General features: G+C 36.4%; 1 protein-coding gene across 1 annotated transcript in view; it reads left to right on the plus strand.

Moving 5' to 3' along the window:
• POLN (DNA polymerase nu) overlaps nt 1-18,074 on the plus strand; it is a 108,660-nt gene extending 90,586 nt beyond the window's left edge. The window contains exons 23-25 of the mRNA XM_026112781.2: nt 4,564-4,631; nt 13,990-14,051; nt 16,898-18,074. Of these exons, the coding sequence (XP_025968566.2) occupies nt 4,564-4,631; nt 13,990-14,051; nt 16,898-16,966 (199 nt within the window). The 3' untranslated portion in view covers nt 16,967-18,074. The remainder of the gene's footprint in view (nt 1-4,563; nt 4,632-13,989; nt 14,052-16,897) is intronic.
• Nucleotides 18,075-18,926: the final 852 nt, after the last annotated feature.

Here is an 18,926-nt window from a genome sequence, read left to right on the forward strand (position 1 = left end):
GACATAGGTAAGTCTTAAGCTATTTTAATCTGTGCTCCTCAGCTTTGTTCTTAGTCAGAATGAGGCACCTTTAATTCCTTATTGTACATGCAAATCAGACCCTATTATTTAAGGCTTCCCACTTATCTTACATGAAACCTCATTTTAAAATATTTTCTTATCAGACTCTTAAAGCACCCAGCTCAATGCAATATGTGAGATCCTCTCAGACAGGCTTTAAGCAATATACTTAGTACCTTACACCTGTGGCTTAGTCTGTCTCTCATCCTTTTCCTTTGCACTGCCCGTGACTAGTTGGACCTCCCATGGGAGTTTTAAGAGGGCTGTGAGGAGGAAACCCAGTAGGGACAGCTATTGCAGCTTGCTGGTCTGGAGCTGCCGTGTTGTCTGCTTCCAAACTATGGAGTTCATTAACCTACTGTCAGTCAGTCTGTAGGTGCTTTTTATTTTGTATTATCTTCATGTAGACCAGTGTGGAAAACTAGACAGTATTATGTTTGAGATGTGTTGTTAACAGCAGTAAAAATCTCCCTGATGATATAAAAACATATAAAAAAAAATGTAGAGGGCTGTTCTTTCTGAACAACTTTTAAGTAGGTATATTAGGAGCTAGGATCCCTACAAAGTCGGTTCATAGAGATGGGGTCTTCCAGATGTCACTTCAGAACATGTAAGTTAAAACGTCCCTGAGTTCCTTGACTATAGAAGAAGCCTAAGTTTCATTAGTATGAGTATCTCTTGGCACATACCTGCATGTAACTGTGTTAAAACAGAGCTTCAGACGTAGACTCTGTAGCATATTGTGCCACAGAATTCTCATTTACAGGTTAGACAAAAGTTGCTTCCTTTAATGGTAAAGAAATACAATTGCTAGCCAGTGACATTGTAGCTGCTTTGTTGGAGTCAGTTCAATAGCGTACTTCTGCGCAAGGCATCTAAAGCGGTCGCGGAAGAACCTGCAGTTGTGTGCTTTAGAAAACAAAGGTCCAGACCTGGAACTTATTGCTTTGCAATAAGGTACAAGATCTTTATTTGTCCTTATGTTAGGAAAACAAACTGGCCTGGTCCTATGAAAAGTTGTGCAATACAGAGCCAACCGGCCTCATAAATAGAACATTATGAAGAAATCTCTTTATGACAGTTTTTTTTTCTTGGCATATCGAGTCACTTATATGATTATGATACAGTAATGATAACTGAGTGGATCCTTGAAAACCTGAAAATTAGCTAAGTATTTAATTCTGAGCTCAATTCATTCATAGTCTCTTCTGTCCCCCCTAGCCGTGGTTTAATCTCTGCGTTACTTCATAGTAAATGGGAGGAATCATGAATGTAGTGTTTTGGAGAATTAGAAGGATTTTCTTTTTAAAATTCTATGGAGCAGCACAACAGTTTTATAAGGATATTGTGTGCAGGGCACAGTAAATTGGTATCAAAAACTATGTTTAAACTGGCAATCAGAGAAAAACTTCAGCATTTGAAGGTTTATGCTGTAGCTATATCCACATTTCATATCACAGTCAAACACAGATGCAGGACATGTTTTTCACTAAAAGAAATTGTATGTGCACTGGCCAGAAATGATCCCTAATTTTCAGGCAATCAATAAAATAATTAAGGAAATATTACCTTGTAAATCAAAGATATTATTATAATCTGTAGAACAAAAGAAATATTGGTCCCTGCCTGACTTGCAGTCTTTAATCTGCTTTACCGTAGGTTTTAGCAAGAGACAACTGTAGGAACCTGCTATTTCAAGATTCCTTCATAGTGGAGATGAGTTAATTAAGCTATTAAACAAAAACATAGGATTTTTTTCCACACTTTTTCACGCAAGGTGTGTTATAGATGTGTGTGCACCCACTGGAGAGGGGAAAGATATGAATTTTGAACCTATAGATTACTCTGATTTTTCTTTTATTTGTATGAATGTCACACTGAATGCTCCCCTGCTATAGAACAGCACATTGCATGAAAATGTTATTACTTTAACACCTCTGCAAAATTGCAGGAGGCCTTGAACTACAAACCTTCAAAAGCAGTGATGCGGACGTAAGAGGGACAAGAAAAAGAGATTTGAGAGCATAAAAAAATCTTAACTTGTTAGATGAAAAGGAGGAAATAGTATGTACAGTTCCCCTTCTCGGCATCAAACTGGGACATCGTATTTAGTGTTAATTAAACACTTAGGTAATAATTTTCATTTGAAAATTGAGGTGTTTAGAAATACTGATTTCTTAGATCTCATGTCTCTGAGATAAATATCCCCATTTTCAGAGTGAAATGAGATGTGTGTGTTGCTTAGCAGAACAGAGCTAGGAAGAGAACCAGCCATGCCAATTTCCAGTTCAGTATTTTAACAGAGACAAGATACTGTCCTGAGCTTCAAAGGAAGGTATTTAAGACTGGGTAGATGCATTTATGCAGCTCTACGTAGTTACTAAACTAACTGTAAGCAATATAATTGCCTTGATAGGGTGTGCTATACAGTCTGATGAACAGTGAGAAACAGGGTATTTCAGCCCAGATGGAGAACCAAGATAACTGTGCTGCTTTCAGTAGATGAACTAGAACATAGAGAGTTGTGTCAGGTGTTTTGGGCTGTCTAGACAGAAACTTTGAGTTCTGTTCACAGTGCTTCCACAGGTTTTCTGACTTGCATAAGGTAGAACTATATAAAAGTATGCATCTCTGGTCTAAATCTTATCCTTCTGAGCTCAGTTTTACTTTTAGCATGGAGATGAGGTGGCCAGTTAATCCAGTTCTGAGTGTCTTTGAAAATCCAATTCTTTTCCCTCTGTTCCTAAATCCTGATAAACTGATGATAAAAAATTTAATTTACATTGTAAATTCTTCTAAGAACTGACTGTTCTTTACTAAATATTGGGGCTCTAATCCTGACTGGAGGCATGACACACTGCTCTGATACAAATAATAACCAGTCTATCACAATTTTATTGCACTGGTTTAATCAAAGTAATTATTTTCACTTATTCCATTGATTCACAGTATATTCAGAGGTTTTAATATTCACAGTTCTTTCTGATTTATATCTTTTTACATGTCATTTGAATGATTATGAGGAATCTCTTGTTTTACTTACATTGGAAATTGTAACTTTTCATGTAACCATAGTCTCTTGCTACAGATGATCCTGGTCTTTTCATCTATTTCTTTTTGTATTCTGTGTCCCCATTTCCTATTTGAAATATGTTAATCTGTTTCACTCTGCTCCTGACTGTGCTGTAAGTGACTAATAATTTAAGATCTATTATTAGATCTCACCACACTCTTAGTCAATGTCACATTGTAATTTAAAGCAGTGTGAAACTATCTTAGGATATTTTCCCAAAAGCTGTGAAAAGTTATAAGTAGTAACTATACTGATGTTTCAGCCAGTTCTAAGGAATGATTTATTTGAATAACTGCTAGGTATTAAGAAAAGCCTACAATGGACATTTAATTTAAATGTTATATATGAATTGCAGAGCAATTCAGAAATAGGTGGTAAGTTTTTATGACTTAACCCCCCAGCTACAATAATTAAAGAAGTAATATACTACACCTAGTAGGAATACAGTCTGATCAGATATGCAGTATTTTTCCTCCCCAAGTGAGAACTAGACTCAAAGGTTACCTGTGTTTGATTATATCAGTTCTGCTTTGGACATGATTCAATCAATTACATTTATTATTTCCATTGTAAAGGTACCTTTGCATGCAAACCAATAATTTAAGGTGCTGTTCCTGTAAGCACTGAACAATTAAGAAATGGTCTATATGAAAGAGACCTATAGATCTAGAACTAATGCAGAGGAAAACAATGCAACAATAGAAATTAATTGCAAAACAGCTCTAACTGAAGTGCTCTGGTAGATTTACTTGCATGTGTTTTAAGATGTTGCTGCTCTCAGCTGTATATTACGTTCTTCTGATGAAGACAACTGTCCTGATAGTAGAGGCAGCAGATCAGGTTGTGTTTACCTACAGTTTTCATTCTTCAGCCTACTTGTTTGTCGGCATGAGGACACTTTGCACTTAAGTGAAAGGCTTCTTTCCCGGAAAGGACTCATGTCACTGGCCAAGCTTACAGTAGAGGTTAATAGAAACCAGTGAGCCATGTACTCTTACCATTGACCTAGTTTATATTAGTAAAACTGCCGCTTTGCAACCACATTTATTACAGCCTCAACTTGAGAAAAACAAGCTATATCAATGAAACATAATCTGTCTGTATAACTCCTCGCAAGAGGGCTGGCTTCTTGCCAGCTAAATTACATGGGTTTTAGGCGATACTTCATCACATCGTCAAATCTGAATGACATTTATAAGTTAGCACAGTTTGGGTTTAAGACCATGGCCAGTATGTTTTCAGAATATGTGTGTGGCAATCATTTTAACTCCACTAACAAATGCTTCATTTTCTTAGGATGTTTATTTTCACTTTAAAGTATCCACTGTGCATGTGACAATACTGAGTTGATGACATGAATGGAAAGTGCTGCTAGAAATTTCATGCATATGTTATCTAAAGTCTCTGGAATAAAATACATATTTTTTCAGGTTAATTGCCCAAATTCATGACGAGTTGTTGTTTGAAGTAGAAGATTCTCAAATTCAGGAATTTTCAGGTAAGTACAATCTCCCCTCTCTCGGTCTCCTTTTCTCCCCCATCATGTGTTATTTCTTAAAGAATAAATAATATAACAGCAAGAATGATACTGCTTCTCATGAATAAGAAAATACATACTATGCAGATTTTTCTGAAGATTTTCTATCATTGGCTCTGATGTAGACAAAACATTATATACAGAACCTCATCTGGATTTAATCAAAATGCTTATTTGTTTTTGGTTTTCCTATCAAAATACTCTCATCCAATGTGTAAATCCTAAAAAGCTAAACAATAATACTTTTGACAAGGTTTCAGAGGGTTTCAGAAGGAAATAAATCAGCTTAAAAAGAATGACTTAGAAAGTAACTTCCTAAATACTTAAGGGTGGGACCTATTATATAAAGAAGTATGAAATTCTGAATGTAGTTATAGCCTAAGTTATTTTACTGCTTTTTGTATTAAGAAAAATTTATGATGGGCCTTTCAAGGCTATGGGTTAGTAAAAGTTCCTGCCTACCTTTTTACCTTCTCATCCGGCTTACTTCCAGACATTATTTCCTAAGCCAGAGTTTGTCTCTGCATCTGGTACAAATTTAGCTACAGAAAGAGGGCACATATAAGGCCATCAGGTCTCTTCTCCAGTGAGTAGTAGAGTTATTCCTGTTGGCACCGAATATTTATTCACAAACTTCGATCTAGTTTGAAGCCAAACAATACCTTTGGCTAAAATAATCAGCATAAGGTCAGAGATAAGTTAAATGAACCCATACAAGATATATTTTCCATTATAACCTAAGCATCTAAGTGGAAATTAATTTCTCCTTCCTGTACTACATTCATTTAAACAGTACAATTTACTGTATCAGTCTCATTTCACCACAGATCCCTCCTGTGAGTATTACTTCATACTGAGGATGTTAACCCTCCATCTGATCAAAACAAGGACCTGGAAAATATTTAAGTTCAGTTTATTAGGGGCAATGTAATGAATTAGGTTAATTTATTAACATTTGACCTTTGAATACAGGAGTTCAAATCTGGTTTAAATTAAAAAGCCACCATACAATTTATCAGAGATTGCAATGTCTGGTTACAAAAGGCCAATGTCTAAAAGTGTCATAGTTTCAGTCTTAAAAAGTGTAATATATTGAATAAGAACTGAAAAGCAGCATAGAAGATCTTATCTTACATCAATTTGTATTAACTATAAAGCTAACAACATTATAACCAAAGGATAAAAATTATTCATGCTTGCTTGTGTGTGTAGAAACTCATAGATTCTACACTCATCAGATCAAATTTTGATCTCTGTTACTAGTATAAATTTGTAGTAAATTCAGCAAAATGAATACTTTACCAGCATATCTGAGAAAACCTTTACTCACTTTATGAGTAACAGTAATAATTTGTCTCATTATAAAAACATGACTAGAATTTTTTTTCTGAAAATGGAGAAAAACTGCATTTAAATTTTTTAAAATGAAGTTAAACTAATTGCCATAAGTATGAATAATTAACAAGTGTAACGCTAATTGTTGCAAATAACACACATGATATATAATGTGTTTGTTTATAAGATTGTGCAACTTTTCCACTGTCTATATCTTTGCTGATTAGGAGCTCCCAGCTTGCTTCCTCTTCAGTTCCTCCTCTTTCAAGGCAGATGACTGGAAAACAGTTTTCTGTTTGAGATATGGACAGAAACCCCGGGGATCTTGATAAGACTTCCAAGCTCATTTTCAGTGATAATTATAGTTTTAAATGAGACACTAAAGCATTAATACATTTTGTCACTGAACGCGAGATAGTTTCTTAAATCTCTGAAGTATTATTGCCCCCGTTGCCATAGAGTTCAAAGTCTTGCAGGGCAATTCTTTCTTGGAAGAGAAATCAGTGAACGCAGCCAGATTTCTGTGTGTGTGTGTACACATGTACGCTTACCTTTTTCCACAGAATACCATAGGCCTGTGTCCTTGCATGTGGCAAATCCACTTTTAGGGAACTTCAGCTAAATCATCACGGCTCAGGCAAGGATAATCTATTTCCTGCATCTTTCTATCTCCTGGAGTTCTCCAGTTCAGACACTCAAGATACATCTGCTTCGCAACCCACAGTGTAACTAGTTAGGGTGCCTCTACATTTAGCTGCAGTGTGCAGCACAAACATACCCATAAGTTCTGCTTCAAGGCTTTTACTGTATTTTACTGTATAAAACTTGCCACTAATCAGAGCTGCTAACGAATCGAAGTTGCTAACATGACCTGTAGGAAATGGACCTGCACATTAAACCTCACTTTGCCTATCTGGTTTACCATATAAGAAACTTCAAAAAGAATGAAGTGACCAGCAGTATGCTTTGCCTCAGGGATCAGCAATCTTTTGAAGAAAGTGTCTTATTATATTTTTATTTTCCTAATTAGATGTAGGTGCATGGTTAGAAACTCTTCAGAAGTTGGTAGATGTCATCTCTCAAGGATGCAAGATAATGCCAGTTAGCTGACTGACATCTGGGGGAAGCAGTGACTGCTGCTGGATTTAAACCTTGGTGAGATTCAGAGGTTGGGAATCACTGCTCCCCAAAAAAACCCCTTCTCAGTATGTGGCAGCTGCCAGCTCCCAAGCCCCTGTCAGTTCTGCTCCCTTTTCACAATGAATGCTATGGGGACTAGGGGTCTGCAATACCCCCAGAATGGTCATTGCATTTAAGATGACTGCCAAGATTGATTATTCAAGATGGAAGTTTGTCTCCTTCTATTGATGAAAGTTTGGTCTTTAGTTTTGTCCCTGCTTTGCAAGGGACAAAAGAGAGGCCTTGCAAGAGGCAAAGAGAAAAAGAAAAAAAAAAAGTAGCTTTCAGAAGAGTGATAAAATGCCTTTCTCTTAACACTGCAGACCAACCTAGGACATTTATTGCCATCTTCATTTAAGCAGAGATTAGTTCTCCTACCGGTAAAAGAACTGCTAATCTAGGTGTCTTAAAAGTGACTGAAGCTAGCTCTTCCTTCAGTGTCATTAACGAGGATTTTACATGATCTGAGTAGGCAGAGAAAGGGTGCAACTGCATTAGCAGTTAACTTCCAATCAGGAGTATGATCATCAAGCAGATCTCCCTGTTGTCCCCAGTCCGTGGTGTGAAACGTTTTGGTTCACATCATGGGGCTCTCTAAGAGCATTTGACCTAGATTGCTTTCAGGTTAAATGGAATAGAAAGACTCTCTTATAATGTTTTCCAGTTATTTCAGGAACTGCTAACTGATGTAACAAGTTAGATGAGTGAGTTGGGTGAGTTTTAAACTGAAAAAGGAGTGTCAGTAGGATGTATGGTCCTAATTCACATCAGTGCTTTGAAAGTCAGTTTATGGTGTTAATGCCATTACCCAAAGTTCTTTCTCTCTCTTATTTTTTTTTCTTCAGTCCTCACTCTTCTTGCTTTTATTTGCTGGCATTCTTTAGCTGTCAGCTTCGTCTTTACATATCTGACGAGGTTTGGTTCATTCAGAACCTTTAAATTACAAAATATTCCGACTTGCAGATTCCAGCCTGCAGATTAATGATCCAGAAATCTCAGTTGTACAATCACATAGCTTGGTAAGGGAAAGACGTGGATTTAGAGCTGAGGAAAAATGTTTGATGGCTTTAATCGACTACAGTTCAGTGATGTGTTACTCTTGTGCATTTAATGTGATTCAGTAAAGCACTGCCCTAGTACTTGGAATATTGGAATTCTGATTCCCTTCATGCTTCTGATCTACTTCTTCAGGAAAATAATATTACCTATCTGTGTATCAGTTTTCTTATTTGCAGAATTGGTATGAAATCTGAAAACATTTTTAAGATTTATAAATGGAGAACATATAGGTAAATATTATTACTTCAGTTAGATCTTAGTGCAAAACATAAGCCTTCTCAGCTTCTCTTTCCTCCATGGGGAGGGCCTTGCTTGTATTATTTTGGAACATTAAAATGTCTTTTTGCTTCTAAGACTATCATAAGTGGAGGCTGGGAACTGCCACAAGGCAAATGGAGTGCTGGTGCTTTCTGTATGCCTGCCTATAACTTTGTAGGCCACAAAAAGGCTTTTTAATATGCAGAAATCCAATTTACAGTGCACCTAATATGCTGTGTCTGGTAGATGATTGATCAACAATGGACAAGCAATAAAGTGTTGTTTTTCTTACTACTTTCGTAAAAAAGTATTGTATGTAATATAAATTATCTATTATCTGTATTTGGGAAGAATAATTTCTTCAAAAAGAATCTAAAACCCAGTGTTATAGTATGCATACTGTTCACTCTGAATGGACAAGGCAAAACATCATTTATTTATAATGATTTTTTAACTTGAGAGTCCAAACTTTGATGTATTTGATGTATTTAATATACATTAAAAGCACATACTTTTCTAAATTGTCTAATTTTCAACAAAGATACAGTATACTATTTGCATCAGTTCTCTGTTTAGGACAGAGAGCAAGATAAAAAGGAGCTTGGAAAGATGAAATCAAAACATTTGGCAGAAATGGGTTTGGTTTTGACAGAAAGCTGTCAGCTTTACCATCAATAATCTGCCTGGTTTCTAGCCAGCTTGTCTGTCTGACTTCCTCACATCCTGAGCTTTCAAGCAACCCATCAAACAGGAAGCAGAAAGGGAGGGGATATTTTGGGAATGCCAGGAACTGACATATTGGATCCGAGGGGTTCTAAGTCTGTATGATCAGGTAGACAGGCTGTCCCTAAATCAAACTGTGAGTCTTTCGAGGGACTCCAGAAGAGTACTCAGGAATTGCAGAACCCATTTTTTCATTTTGTGGAGACTATCCATTTCTGAGATTTTTCGATCCAAATTAGAACGGCCTCTCCATGCTCTGTGTAAAATGACTATTGGCCCCTGTATTATACTGAATGAGTTACTGCTAAGTGGGGAAATTTATTTTACGGGCAGAGAAATGAAGAATATATTTTTTACATTTCTTTACATTTTTTACATTTTTATATTTTTTATACATTCCATATTTATCTGGTGGATTTGAAAGGTAAACTTTGACACTAATGATTACTGTGGAGTGTTCCTTATCAACTCTGGTTGCTTAATTGCATTCATTAGTGAGAAGCATAATTAAATGAAAGCCACTTGCTACTGGAAGTAACATAGATGTTCTTGTAGAAGTATGTGTGCCCTACTATTTCATGTGAGCCATTCAATATCACAGTGCATTAGGGCAATTTTTAATGGTGTTTTTTTAGAACTCATTTATAATCACACATTGCTAACAGAATTAAAGGAGTTGATTTTTGTATTTACCTTTATATTTGGTACAAGTAATACATACTTTTAAAATAATTTTTCAGATATTTTATTAAGTGTAAAAACACCAAAATGACCTGTTAAAGAAAAAAAAATTATTTTGTTATGTTAGTTGAGATTATTGCTCTTACACTTTCTTTAAAAACTGCCAATAGAAATTCTTGGGCTTATGTACAAATTCCATGAAATTTCCTTTTATTCTGCTATAATTTCAGACTTAATGGGTACTGAGGCAGCTGCATAAAAAGTGCACTTGTTCAGAAGGGGACCCACGTAGCAGAAGAACAAAAGAATGAACTGATCATCACAAGATAGTGACATATTCTGTTCGCTGAGCTGTCTTTTTCTAACTTGAAAGACACTGGTGCGTGAACTAAAAATGCCTCCAGATAGCCTTCAATTTGCAAATCCCTATTCCATAGATCATATGTCTGACCAGCTTTGACATGTTTCTGGAGTCATAATTTCATAAGTGAATGAGCTTGAAAAATGTCTTCAGTTTAATAGGGACAAACAAGCTTTTGTTCCACAGCAGGCATGCGTGCCTTCTCTTCGTTCCTATTCACAACACTTTCAGTAAGCATGTTTTTCCTGGCTGGTATCAGGAAAATCTAAAATATGTTAAATATTCAGTTCCTCTGTGGTCTCCCCACTTGCTGTCATCCATATTTTGGGATGTAATGACAAAATATGTAATATTTTCAACATGGCATACTTAGCACTTATGAAACATTCTACGATGAGCATAATCAGCAAATCTCATAATTGCTGACTATGGGCTTTTAGAGCTAGGTTGCAAAGGTTGGGAGAACAGCATTTTAGAGATGCTGTTGCAGTATATGACCAGTTGCGAAGGAACATTTTTTAAATTAATAATTTTTGTGCCCTGGATATACCAGATTCTTGACAGAACATGAATAATCATTGCTCCAAAAGCCTCCAATCTAAATCTTAGAAAAGAAACAAAAAATTAAGAGTGATAGAGACAGATACAGCAGTTTGATTACAAAGTAGTTTATTAGAGGCATTTAAATGTTGTGGTCACTTTTGTTTTTCTATAAGCTATATGAGGTAAAGAAGATAAGAATGATTGGATTGTTTATTTTGAGGACTGAGGAAGAGGAAGATTTTAGAGAGTAGAGGAAGAACCAGACATTATATACAGAGAATTAAAGGGGACTTCTCTGTGATCGTATACCACCGTGCCATATGATCTTGTTCATACATGATCATCTCTATATGAAAAATTAAACTTTTTTGCTCTTACTACTCCCATTGGGAGACTGCTTCAGAATTTCATCTCTTCAAAGGCTAGAACTTTTAATTTCTAACCTAAGTGTATTCAGGCAGTTTGCCTATTTATTTTTGTACGAAGACTGTCATTTAGTTTAAATGCTTCCTTCTTTGCTGTTTACTCTCGTAGCAGACTACTGAACAGGAATGATAATCCAGATGCTTTTTCATGGTATTTCTGTTATCATTATATAGTTATTATTTTATTAAATACCTGTTGTAGAAAAGATGCAGGCAAATCTTCTGAATATTTTTAAAGATATGATTTCTAAAGGCTGAAATGCAGGCAAAACAACTTCAGATTGTTTGAAATGAATGGACTTACCATACCACCCACTAAACTTTGGGGAGAGACAGAGAAGTCAGTATGAGAGGAGAAAGAGAACAGGGAGCAGAACTGAGATGGAAAAAAACAATGAGGAAAATGGAACAAACCCATGGAGAGTTTTTTAAGGCGTTGTCAAAGTGAATGAAGAGCCATTAGATCTGTTCACTGATGTGGCCACTTTAATTTGCACTTTTCAACATTAAAAGCTGTTAGCAATGCAGCAGCATTCTGAAAGTGCCAGATGCCTTAAAGTGGAAACTATGTGAACCAGTGGAGAAGGGTGCAACTGTCGTTGCCATCATGAATCCCCTTCAGGAGATAATAATTATTGGGAAAGAACTAGAAAGAGAAATAGTCACATTCAGAGGTCTAGAAGACTAGGGGGAGAAACGGTCTTACTCAGTGGGTGTACAGCTAGCTGTGCCCTAAAGCACCTTTCCTCGTACTGCTCACAACATCATCCAGCCCGTGAATCAGTGCCGCTGACTCATGCCTCCTCTGTGGTTGCCCATTGGCATTCTTTTTGTCAAGACGCCTCTTCCTCCTGTTGCTCCATTGCTGCTTATTTGTCTAACAGCTCAAAAAATGGTCAGTAAGTTGCACTCAGTTGCATGTTAGATTGTTCTTGAATTGCTTTGGTGGAACATATAAAGCTGAGTGATTCTGCACTATACATGCAGAATCTGCTCTCACAAAAGCTTTGTACAATCATAGCCTGGTACGGAGCTCATCCAACAGAAAAATTGCTTACGGGGGACTGGCAATGTGCTTAGCCTTCTGAAGGCATGCCACCTGGTCAGAGTGCCCCGATGCCTGCTGCAGGGCCGACTGCCTGTGGTTGGCAGCTTGTTTGAATTCAGAGTGGGCTTCTCAAGAAGGAGGCAGTCCAGCGCTCCTCTGCTGATGGCCATATTGACCTGGAATGGATTTAAATGGATATTTACTTAGGCCAGCACTTCCCTGTGCTTTCACAGTCTGTGATTGTCATGTTTTTTCTGCTCTCAGCCAATGCTTTTATGTCCTACACTGGACCATAAGCTACCTTGGGTCCAACATGAAGCAAAGGTATAGCTGTGAGTACATATGTAAACATGTCTCAGATACCTCAGCCTTGGCACTTCAGCCACAGATCTTTTGAGTTACTGCATAATTTGATTTGAACTTCATGGAAAATCATCTTTTGACAGCTCATTAGCATGCAAGTCTGAGTGAGCCAGCACGGTGAGCCCTCTGTTTCTCTTCAGGCAGGAGCTCGCTAACCTCGCCATTATTAGCAAACCAACCTCAGTGTCACAGATGTGACATGCAGCATCATATATTATTCTTTGGGGTTGGCATCATCAGAAAAGGTTTTGGCAGTGACCAGAATAACAATCATATGCAGCTTCTTAGATCCTCGTTGCTTAATTCTTTGCGTCTAACCTCAGCTGCAAAAGAGCTGTAATGTGTATTTAAGGATAACTCCAAGGAATTCTTCTAAGTAATCGTGGTTTTCAGCCTAGCAGTTTTCACCACGTGTTCCATACTCTGATATTTCTCAATTCTGTGAGGCACATGATGACATTTATTATAGATATGGCCAGCTGTGCTGTCAGAGCGATGGAGCTTACTCAATACCTTTTGTGCTGGGGCTGCCTGGTGTTCCTATTTCACTTCCACTAGCCAAAAGTTACCCCCTTTTTTTAAAGTTGTTTATCCATAGTATTCCTTTGATTTTTATTAGAACCATAACTGTGTTGCAGCAGCAGTCTTTGTCAACCCAAACACAAATTGGCATGACCAAGGATGACAAATCTGGTCCTGCATGATTGATTTGGAATAATTCTAGAAACATTTGTCACAGTAATAGTGAGCATAGTGTTATGACGTGATGAGTTGCGAAGTCACATAAATCATACTGAAGTTTAATTGTTTTAGGTTCTTGATAGCTCAACTATCCCACAGGAAAGATTTTTAAAAATTGGGAACTCTCTTTATTTTGAAGAATAAGATATTTTAGATAGTTCAGACATATTGTGGTTTTCCCTAGCTTTTTGTTTTAGATCAAGTTTTATGCCTGCACAAGAAAATTAAAATATATAATATGGCACCAAACAATTAACCAAGAGTACTAACCTTGAAAGCTGAGAAATACAGCAGTCATACGTTCTGTACATCTGTATAGAATACATCAGTGCTGTACCTTTATAATTCTTGCATATATAAATTAAAGAGTTCTCCAAATTTTGCTCTAAAATTCAATTTAAAATAAGGAATTGAATTCTTCCATAACAGATAAAGTTCAACTCAAGAAAATACTCTGAAAAAGATCAAATGGTCAAATTGTTGTTTTACGTAGAAATGAAGGTATTATATAACAGAATATAAAGTATGTGATTTTTTTTTTCTATGTAACAATTCTAACCTAGAAGCTCAAGCTGTATGTTTTCAACTTTTCTGGCCTTATAGCACTTGTAAAAAGAACGATGGAATCCCTGCAGCAAACCGCAGCCTTGGAAGTGCCGCTAAAGGTATGGACAGTTCTGAATTTACAGTAGTATTTCAGTCATATTTAGTTTTGTACTGGTCATCATATGAAGAACCTAGAGACAGCTACTTTGGAATTCAATTCAGTAGTTTCATTTTCATATTCGCAGGTAATATCTTTTAAAAATTACTATAAAAATTCTAAATGCAAACAATGGAAAGAAACCCTATCTCCATTTTAGAAAGCATGGTCATAGTCTACCCTTTCCATTAGCAATACAGTATGTTAGTTTCAAAATCCATTTCTTTCATTGCCATGAAATTTTTGTTGATGTGGTACAGAAATATGAGGCTTAAATAGGCTTTTTAAAATGTGCCAGGCATTCATTACTATTGAAAAATTGCTGTAAAAGATCTTTCTTCAGTAATTTTCACTTAGAAAACCGATCTCTCTAACTTCTGTGAGTAGGTGCCCAGCATAGAATGCAGACAAAATCATTAGTTACTGTTTAAAGTATATGACATTATCTCCCAGAGCAGCATCTGTAAAAACTGAGTAGATAACTACACAACTATTATATCTGTCTATCTATTTATTTGTCTATCTATTTATCTAATTATAGTTATTATATAAAATAATTTTATTTTTCTCTCTACAATACCGGTATCCTTTGTTACTAGCCTACTGCCCAGCTCTTGTGGCTTGATAAAGGACTATAGTCTCTGGGAATCCCCAAACTGAGCAAGTGTGTAATAGTCCAAGGGTAATCATTTTTTCTGTTTCCTGAGGAATGAGGTAGTTGGTGTCGCCAGATCTTTCATTCAGCAGTATTATTGGACAAGATTAGGGGTCAAAAAAAGTTCTTTCTATTTATTTCAGAAACAGTTAAAACATACAAACTTTCACTAATGGAAACAGTTGAAAAATAAAATTACCAGATCAGTTCTGGCTAATATTCTTTCCTCCACATCTTCTGTATCTATTTCAGCATCTCAGCTACCTTGCGAGACTAGCCTTCCCTGCAGTTCTTACGGTTACATATTTCTGGCTCCGTATGGAGCCCCTCCTTCTCGCAAAAGCTAAGAGAGGAGAAGGAGGAGTAACTGAGACCTAAATTGCTCCCGCGGTTGGAATCTCCCCTTCCTGGTAAGGGGACGGGGGAGATTAACCCTTGTAAGAGCTTGCCCTCCTGTTTACCAGATTTGGTTGTGAGATATCTTTTGGTGACACTGGGGTTATACCTTTCTTCCACTTCATACTCCCAGGCTTTGCAAACTACATTTCTGTAGGGCACTTACCTCTGCTTGCCTAGCTTCTTTTGTTACTGCTTCCTGAGAAAACGAAGCGAGTCTGTTTTTCAAGGCATACTACATATAAACACTTTTTAATCACATTATCAGACACCTGACACTCGTGCTGCTGTAAGATTCAGCACCATTTATGCTTTGCCTGAGGAACTCATTGCCATGAAACAAAATATGAACAACATAACAGCTTTCTAAGAAATACAAATGTTTGCATGGATAATGAAAGTGCTCGTAGGACAGGATATAATTTTGATGTTGCGTGTTTCAAGCTTACCACCAGCTGGCAGAAGGTTTTAATGTCCTATGGACAAAATGTCACACATCATCTTAGAACATGGTTTCTTTCACCTCCATCTAAAGTGTCTGCTATCACACATGGACAAATTCATGCAGATGGATTAGTAAATGGATTCAATAGGTTGGTTTCTATGAGAGAATGGCAAGTCTCTGTTAAATCAAAGCTACATTTTTGGCAGGTGAAGAGAAATACATTCTTGGACAGTAGGTAGTCATGTGGGGTTTAAAATATTAGGACTTTTTTTTGGCAGTAGAAACATTTGGAGATACGTGTTTTGTCAACCTTGTTTTGATTGCCTTTTCATAAGCAAATTACTGTAGGAGTCATGACATACTTTTACTCCTACTGCACATTAGACTACGTGCATCATGAAGATATTTCATTGTCCTCTGAAGCATCAAGAATGGATCAACGTAGAGGCCAGATATCAAACTCAGATTAAAAACAGCTTGATCTTGGAGAGAAATTAAAAGTGATCTTTTTAAAAAATCACTATTTGTGTTCATGCTTTTTGTCCTTCTATCCAGTAAGAATATGGCTTTTAAGATTAGAGATCTTAAAGATGAAAAGAATTTTGTGACATGTTTCTGCTTTCCTTCAGCACACTTACTTCAACTAAATATGTATTATGTGCTCTGTTAATATGAATATTATTTTTAATATGTAGGAAAAATGTCACTAAAGTAGAGCACAAATATAGTCTAAATGGGGAGAGATTTCTTTTTCTTCTTTGAGGAGAAGGAAGCTTTATCTTTGAAGTAGTGTCTTTTCCAAAGTGTAGCCATGCTAATGAGACAGCTTTCATGTCAGAAAATCTACTGTATAACAGAGCACCAGTAACTGCAAAACAAACTGAAATAAAACCAAAACAACAACAAAAATACCCCAGAACTGGAAAAGTGCATGGTTATGAAAAAAAATGGATCTTTATGTGTACCTGAAAAAGTTGTCGATTATAAACACTCTGGTTTTGGTACCTCTTTCGAAAAGGTATAGCATCGAAGTATAGACTACTTCACGATGAGCTTTGCTTTGGACTTTTGCATATTCCGTGCAATTCAGTGGCATGTATTTGCAATTTCAAAATCAAAGGATAGTCTTAATTGTTAAGGCCTTTTAATAAAGGTTTTAATGATAATTGTTAATAGATACAAAGAACATTTCATATTGGTCAGGTATGTAATCTAGACCAGTATCAACACCCAAAGGGAAAAGCGAGAACAGTCATCTTGCTGTGTGTGATGTGTTTGTTTGTTTGTTTAAAAAAAAATTTTTTTTTGATAGGTTCCCTTGAAAGTGATTCTTACCGCTGGGAAATCATGGGGGTGTATGACAGAATTGCCGGAGATGTAAAGCAGCCATCAGGGATGTTATTCAGCACCCGTACACCTCATTGGCCTGTGCTGATTCCTCACTGAATCACTAGGCAACAGCGCTGCTGGATCTTTCATAAGCACCTAATACTCTGCATGTGAATTTTTTTACTTCATTTTGTCTGTAGCCCTAGGCAACAGCAGTGAGATAAAACTGGTTTTTACCAGTTCGTTGTGTTTCCTTTAGCCAAGGTAACCAGCAGGGAGCTGCTTTTGTTCACAGCTAAATTACTACATGTAAGAAATGAAGCAAGACAGTATTAACCCTTTGGAAACATGGGAAGTATATGTGAATTAGATGGATATTTAGATTTTAATATTAATTATTTGTGGAGTGCTTGTATAAGTATACTTAGTATCTTTCCAATGCCAGATTATATTTGAACTGTATCAGCAACTGCTTAACTGTTATGTTCAGCTTATTTTAAAATTTGTGAGTAGAAGGCAGCTGCTTGGTTTGCATTAGATCGCATATTAAATGTCATTTTCCACAGACTTAAGAAAGCTTTCTTTAAAAATTAAGAATCTCAACCTTAATTTGTATTTAGGATTTTAAAGCAGGACAAGTAAACAAAAACTGGATGCCTAACTGCCTCTTAAAAATAGTGAGAGTGTTTTCAATTCAATTAATTTCAAATTCAATTTGTGTACTCTAGCCTTAGCATACTTCAGAGGCAGAATTATAGGACTTTTTGCCTAATTTATTATTTTTATTACAGAAATGGTGATAAATATTTGTTTGGATAAATTTTAGGGTACAGCCTTCTACTTTAATGTTTAGATTCATAATTGATATTTTAGGGTTGTGTAGAGTTTATTCTTTAAATGAGTTTGTTTTATAAAACATTACTAGTTGCCAAATCCTAGTTGATCCATCCCTGTGGAAGTCTACTAACTGTCTAGAAGCTGAAGTCAGGCACAAAGCTTTTAAGAGATGTTTAGTATCTTACAGCATTAGACCTGAAATGATCAAAGCAATATCATTTAAATTTTAAATGTGTACAGTTACAGAGATTTTGCAGCAGCTTTAATTTGTGTCATTAAACAATTTTGCATTGTGCTTAAAGGCGTTAAACTATTAAACATCATTTTCTTATGTTGCATATTAATCATACTTAACCTGTCAGCTGAAGTGAGTCAGTTGTTGTTTCTAAAAATTGATTCTAATAGTTTTAAAATTAGCGGCTGTCACGTAAGCAAAGTCAGAAACTTCTCCATTGTAATTGTGGGTCAGACCTTTGGCGGAGGGAGGTGAGTCTTGCTTCTGGGGCTGTGCCATGGCACCAGTTTGTGCAAGCGGGGGCTGATTCCACCTTTCCAACAAAGAAGTTTTCACAAATTTTCTTCTGCTTCCTGCTTATTATTTATGATTTTTTATATAAATAACTACATAAACATTATCTTACTAAACCCAAAAGCAGTTGAGAAAGGAATTTTCAAGCTTTCCGTGTTTGGAATGGACTCGAATAAGCGTGGGATGTTCTTCCCTCTCACCTGTTTCATTCCTCTTGAAGACCTACTGCTTTCAGGAGACCTGTATACACTAAGCCTTACATCTCAAAGGCTACATTGCTAATCTCACTATTTGATGATGGAAGTCAACATTTTTGTACGTCTCTGAGCTTATATCCACATTGTATATATTTCTTAGGATGCATGCTTTCAAACAAGGTAGCGTATTTTTTCAACACACAACTTCAGCCTAACAAAAAAACAAATACACATTTAAGAACATTGAGAACCTGTTCTGTCCTGTGAATTGACATTTGTGTGAATACGAAGCTATGGAAATGTATGGGTCACCATATGGGACAAAGCAGAGCCCTTCACAGAAGAGTATTAGTCAGAATTCCCCAGACACATGCGCTTTGTATAGGTTGTCATGTAGTGGGAGATGTTGATATTTCACCTACCTTGTGTCCCAGGGAAGGACTGTAACC

This window comes from Dromaius novaehollandiae, chromosome 4 (assembly GCF_036370855.1).
Source record: "Dromaius novaehollandiae isolate bDroNov1 chromosome 4, bDroNov1.hap1, whole genome shotgun sequence".
Classification (NCBI taxonomy): domain Eukaryota; kingdom Metazoa; phylum Chordata; class Aves; order Casuariiformes; family Dromaiidae; genus Dromaius; species Dromaius novaehollandiae.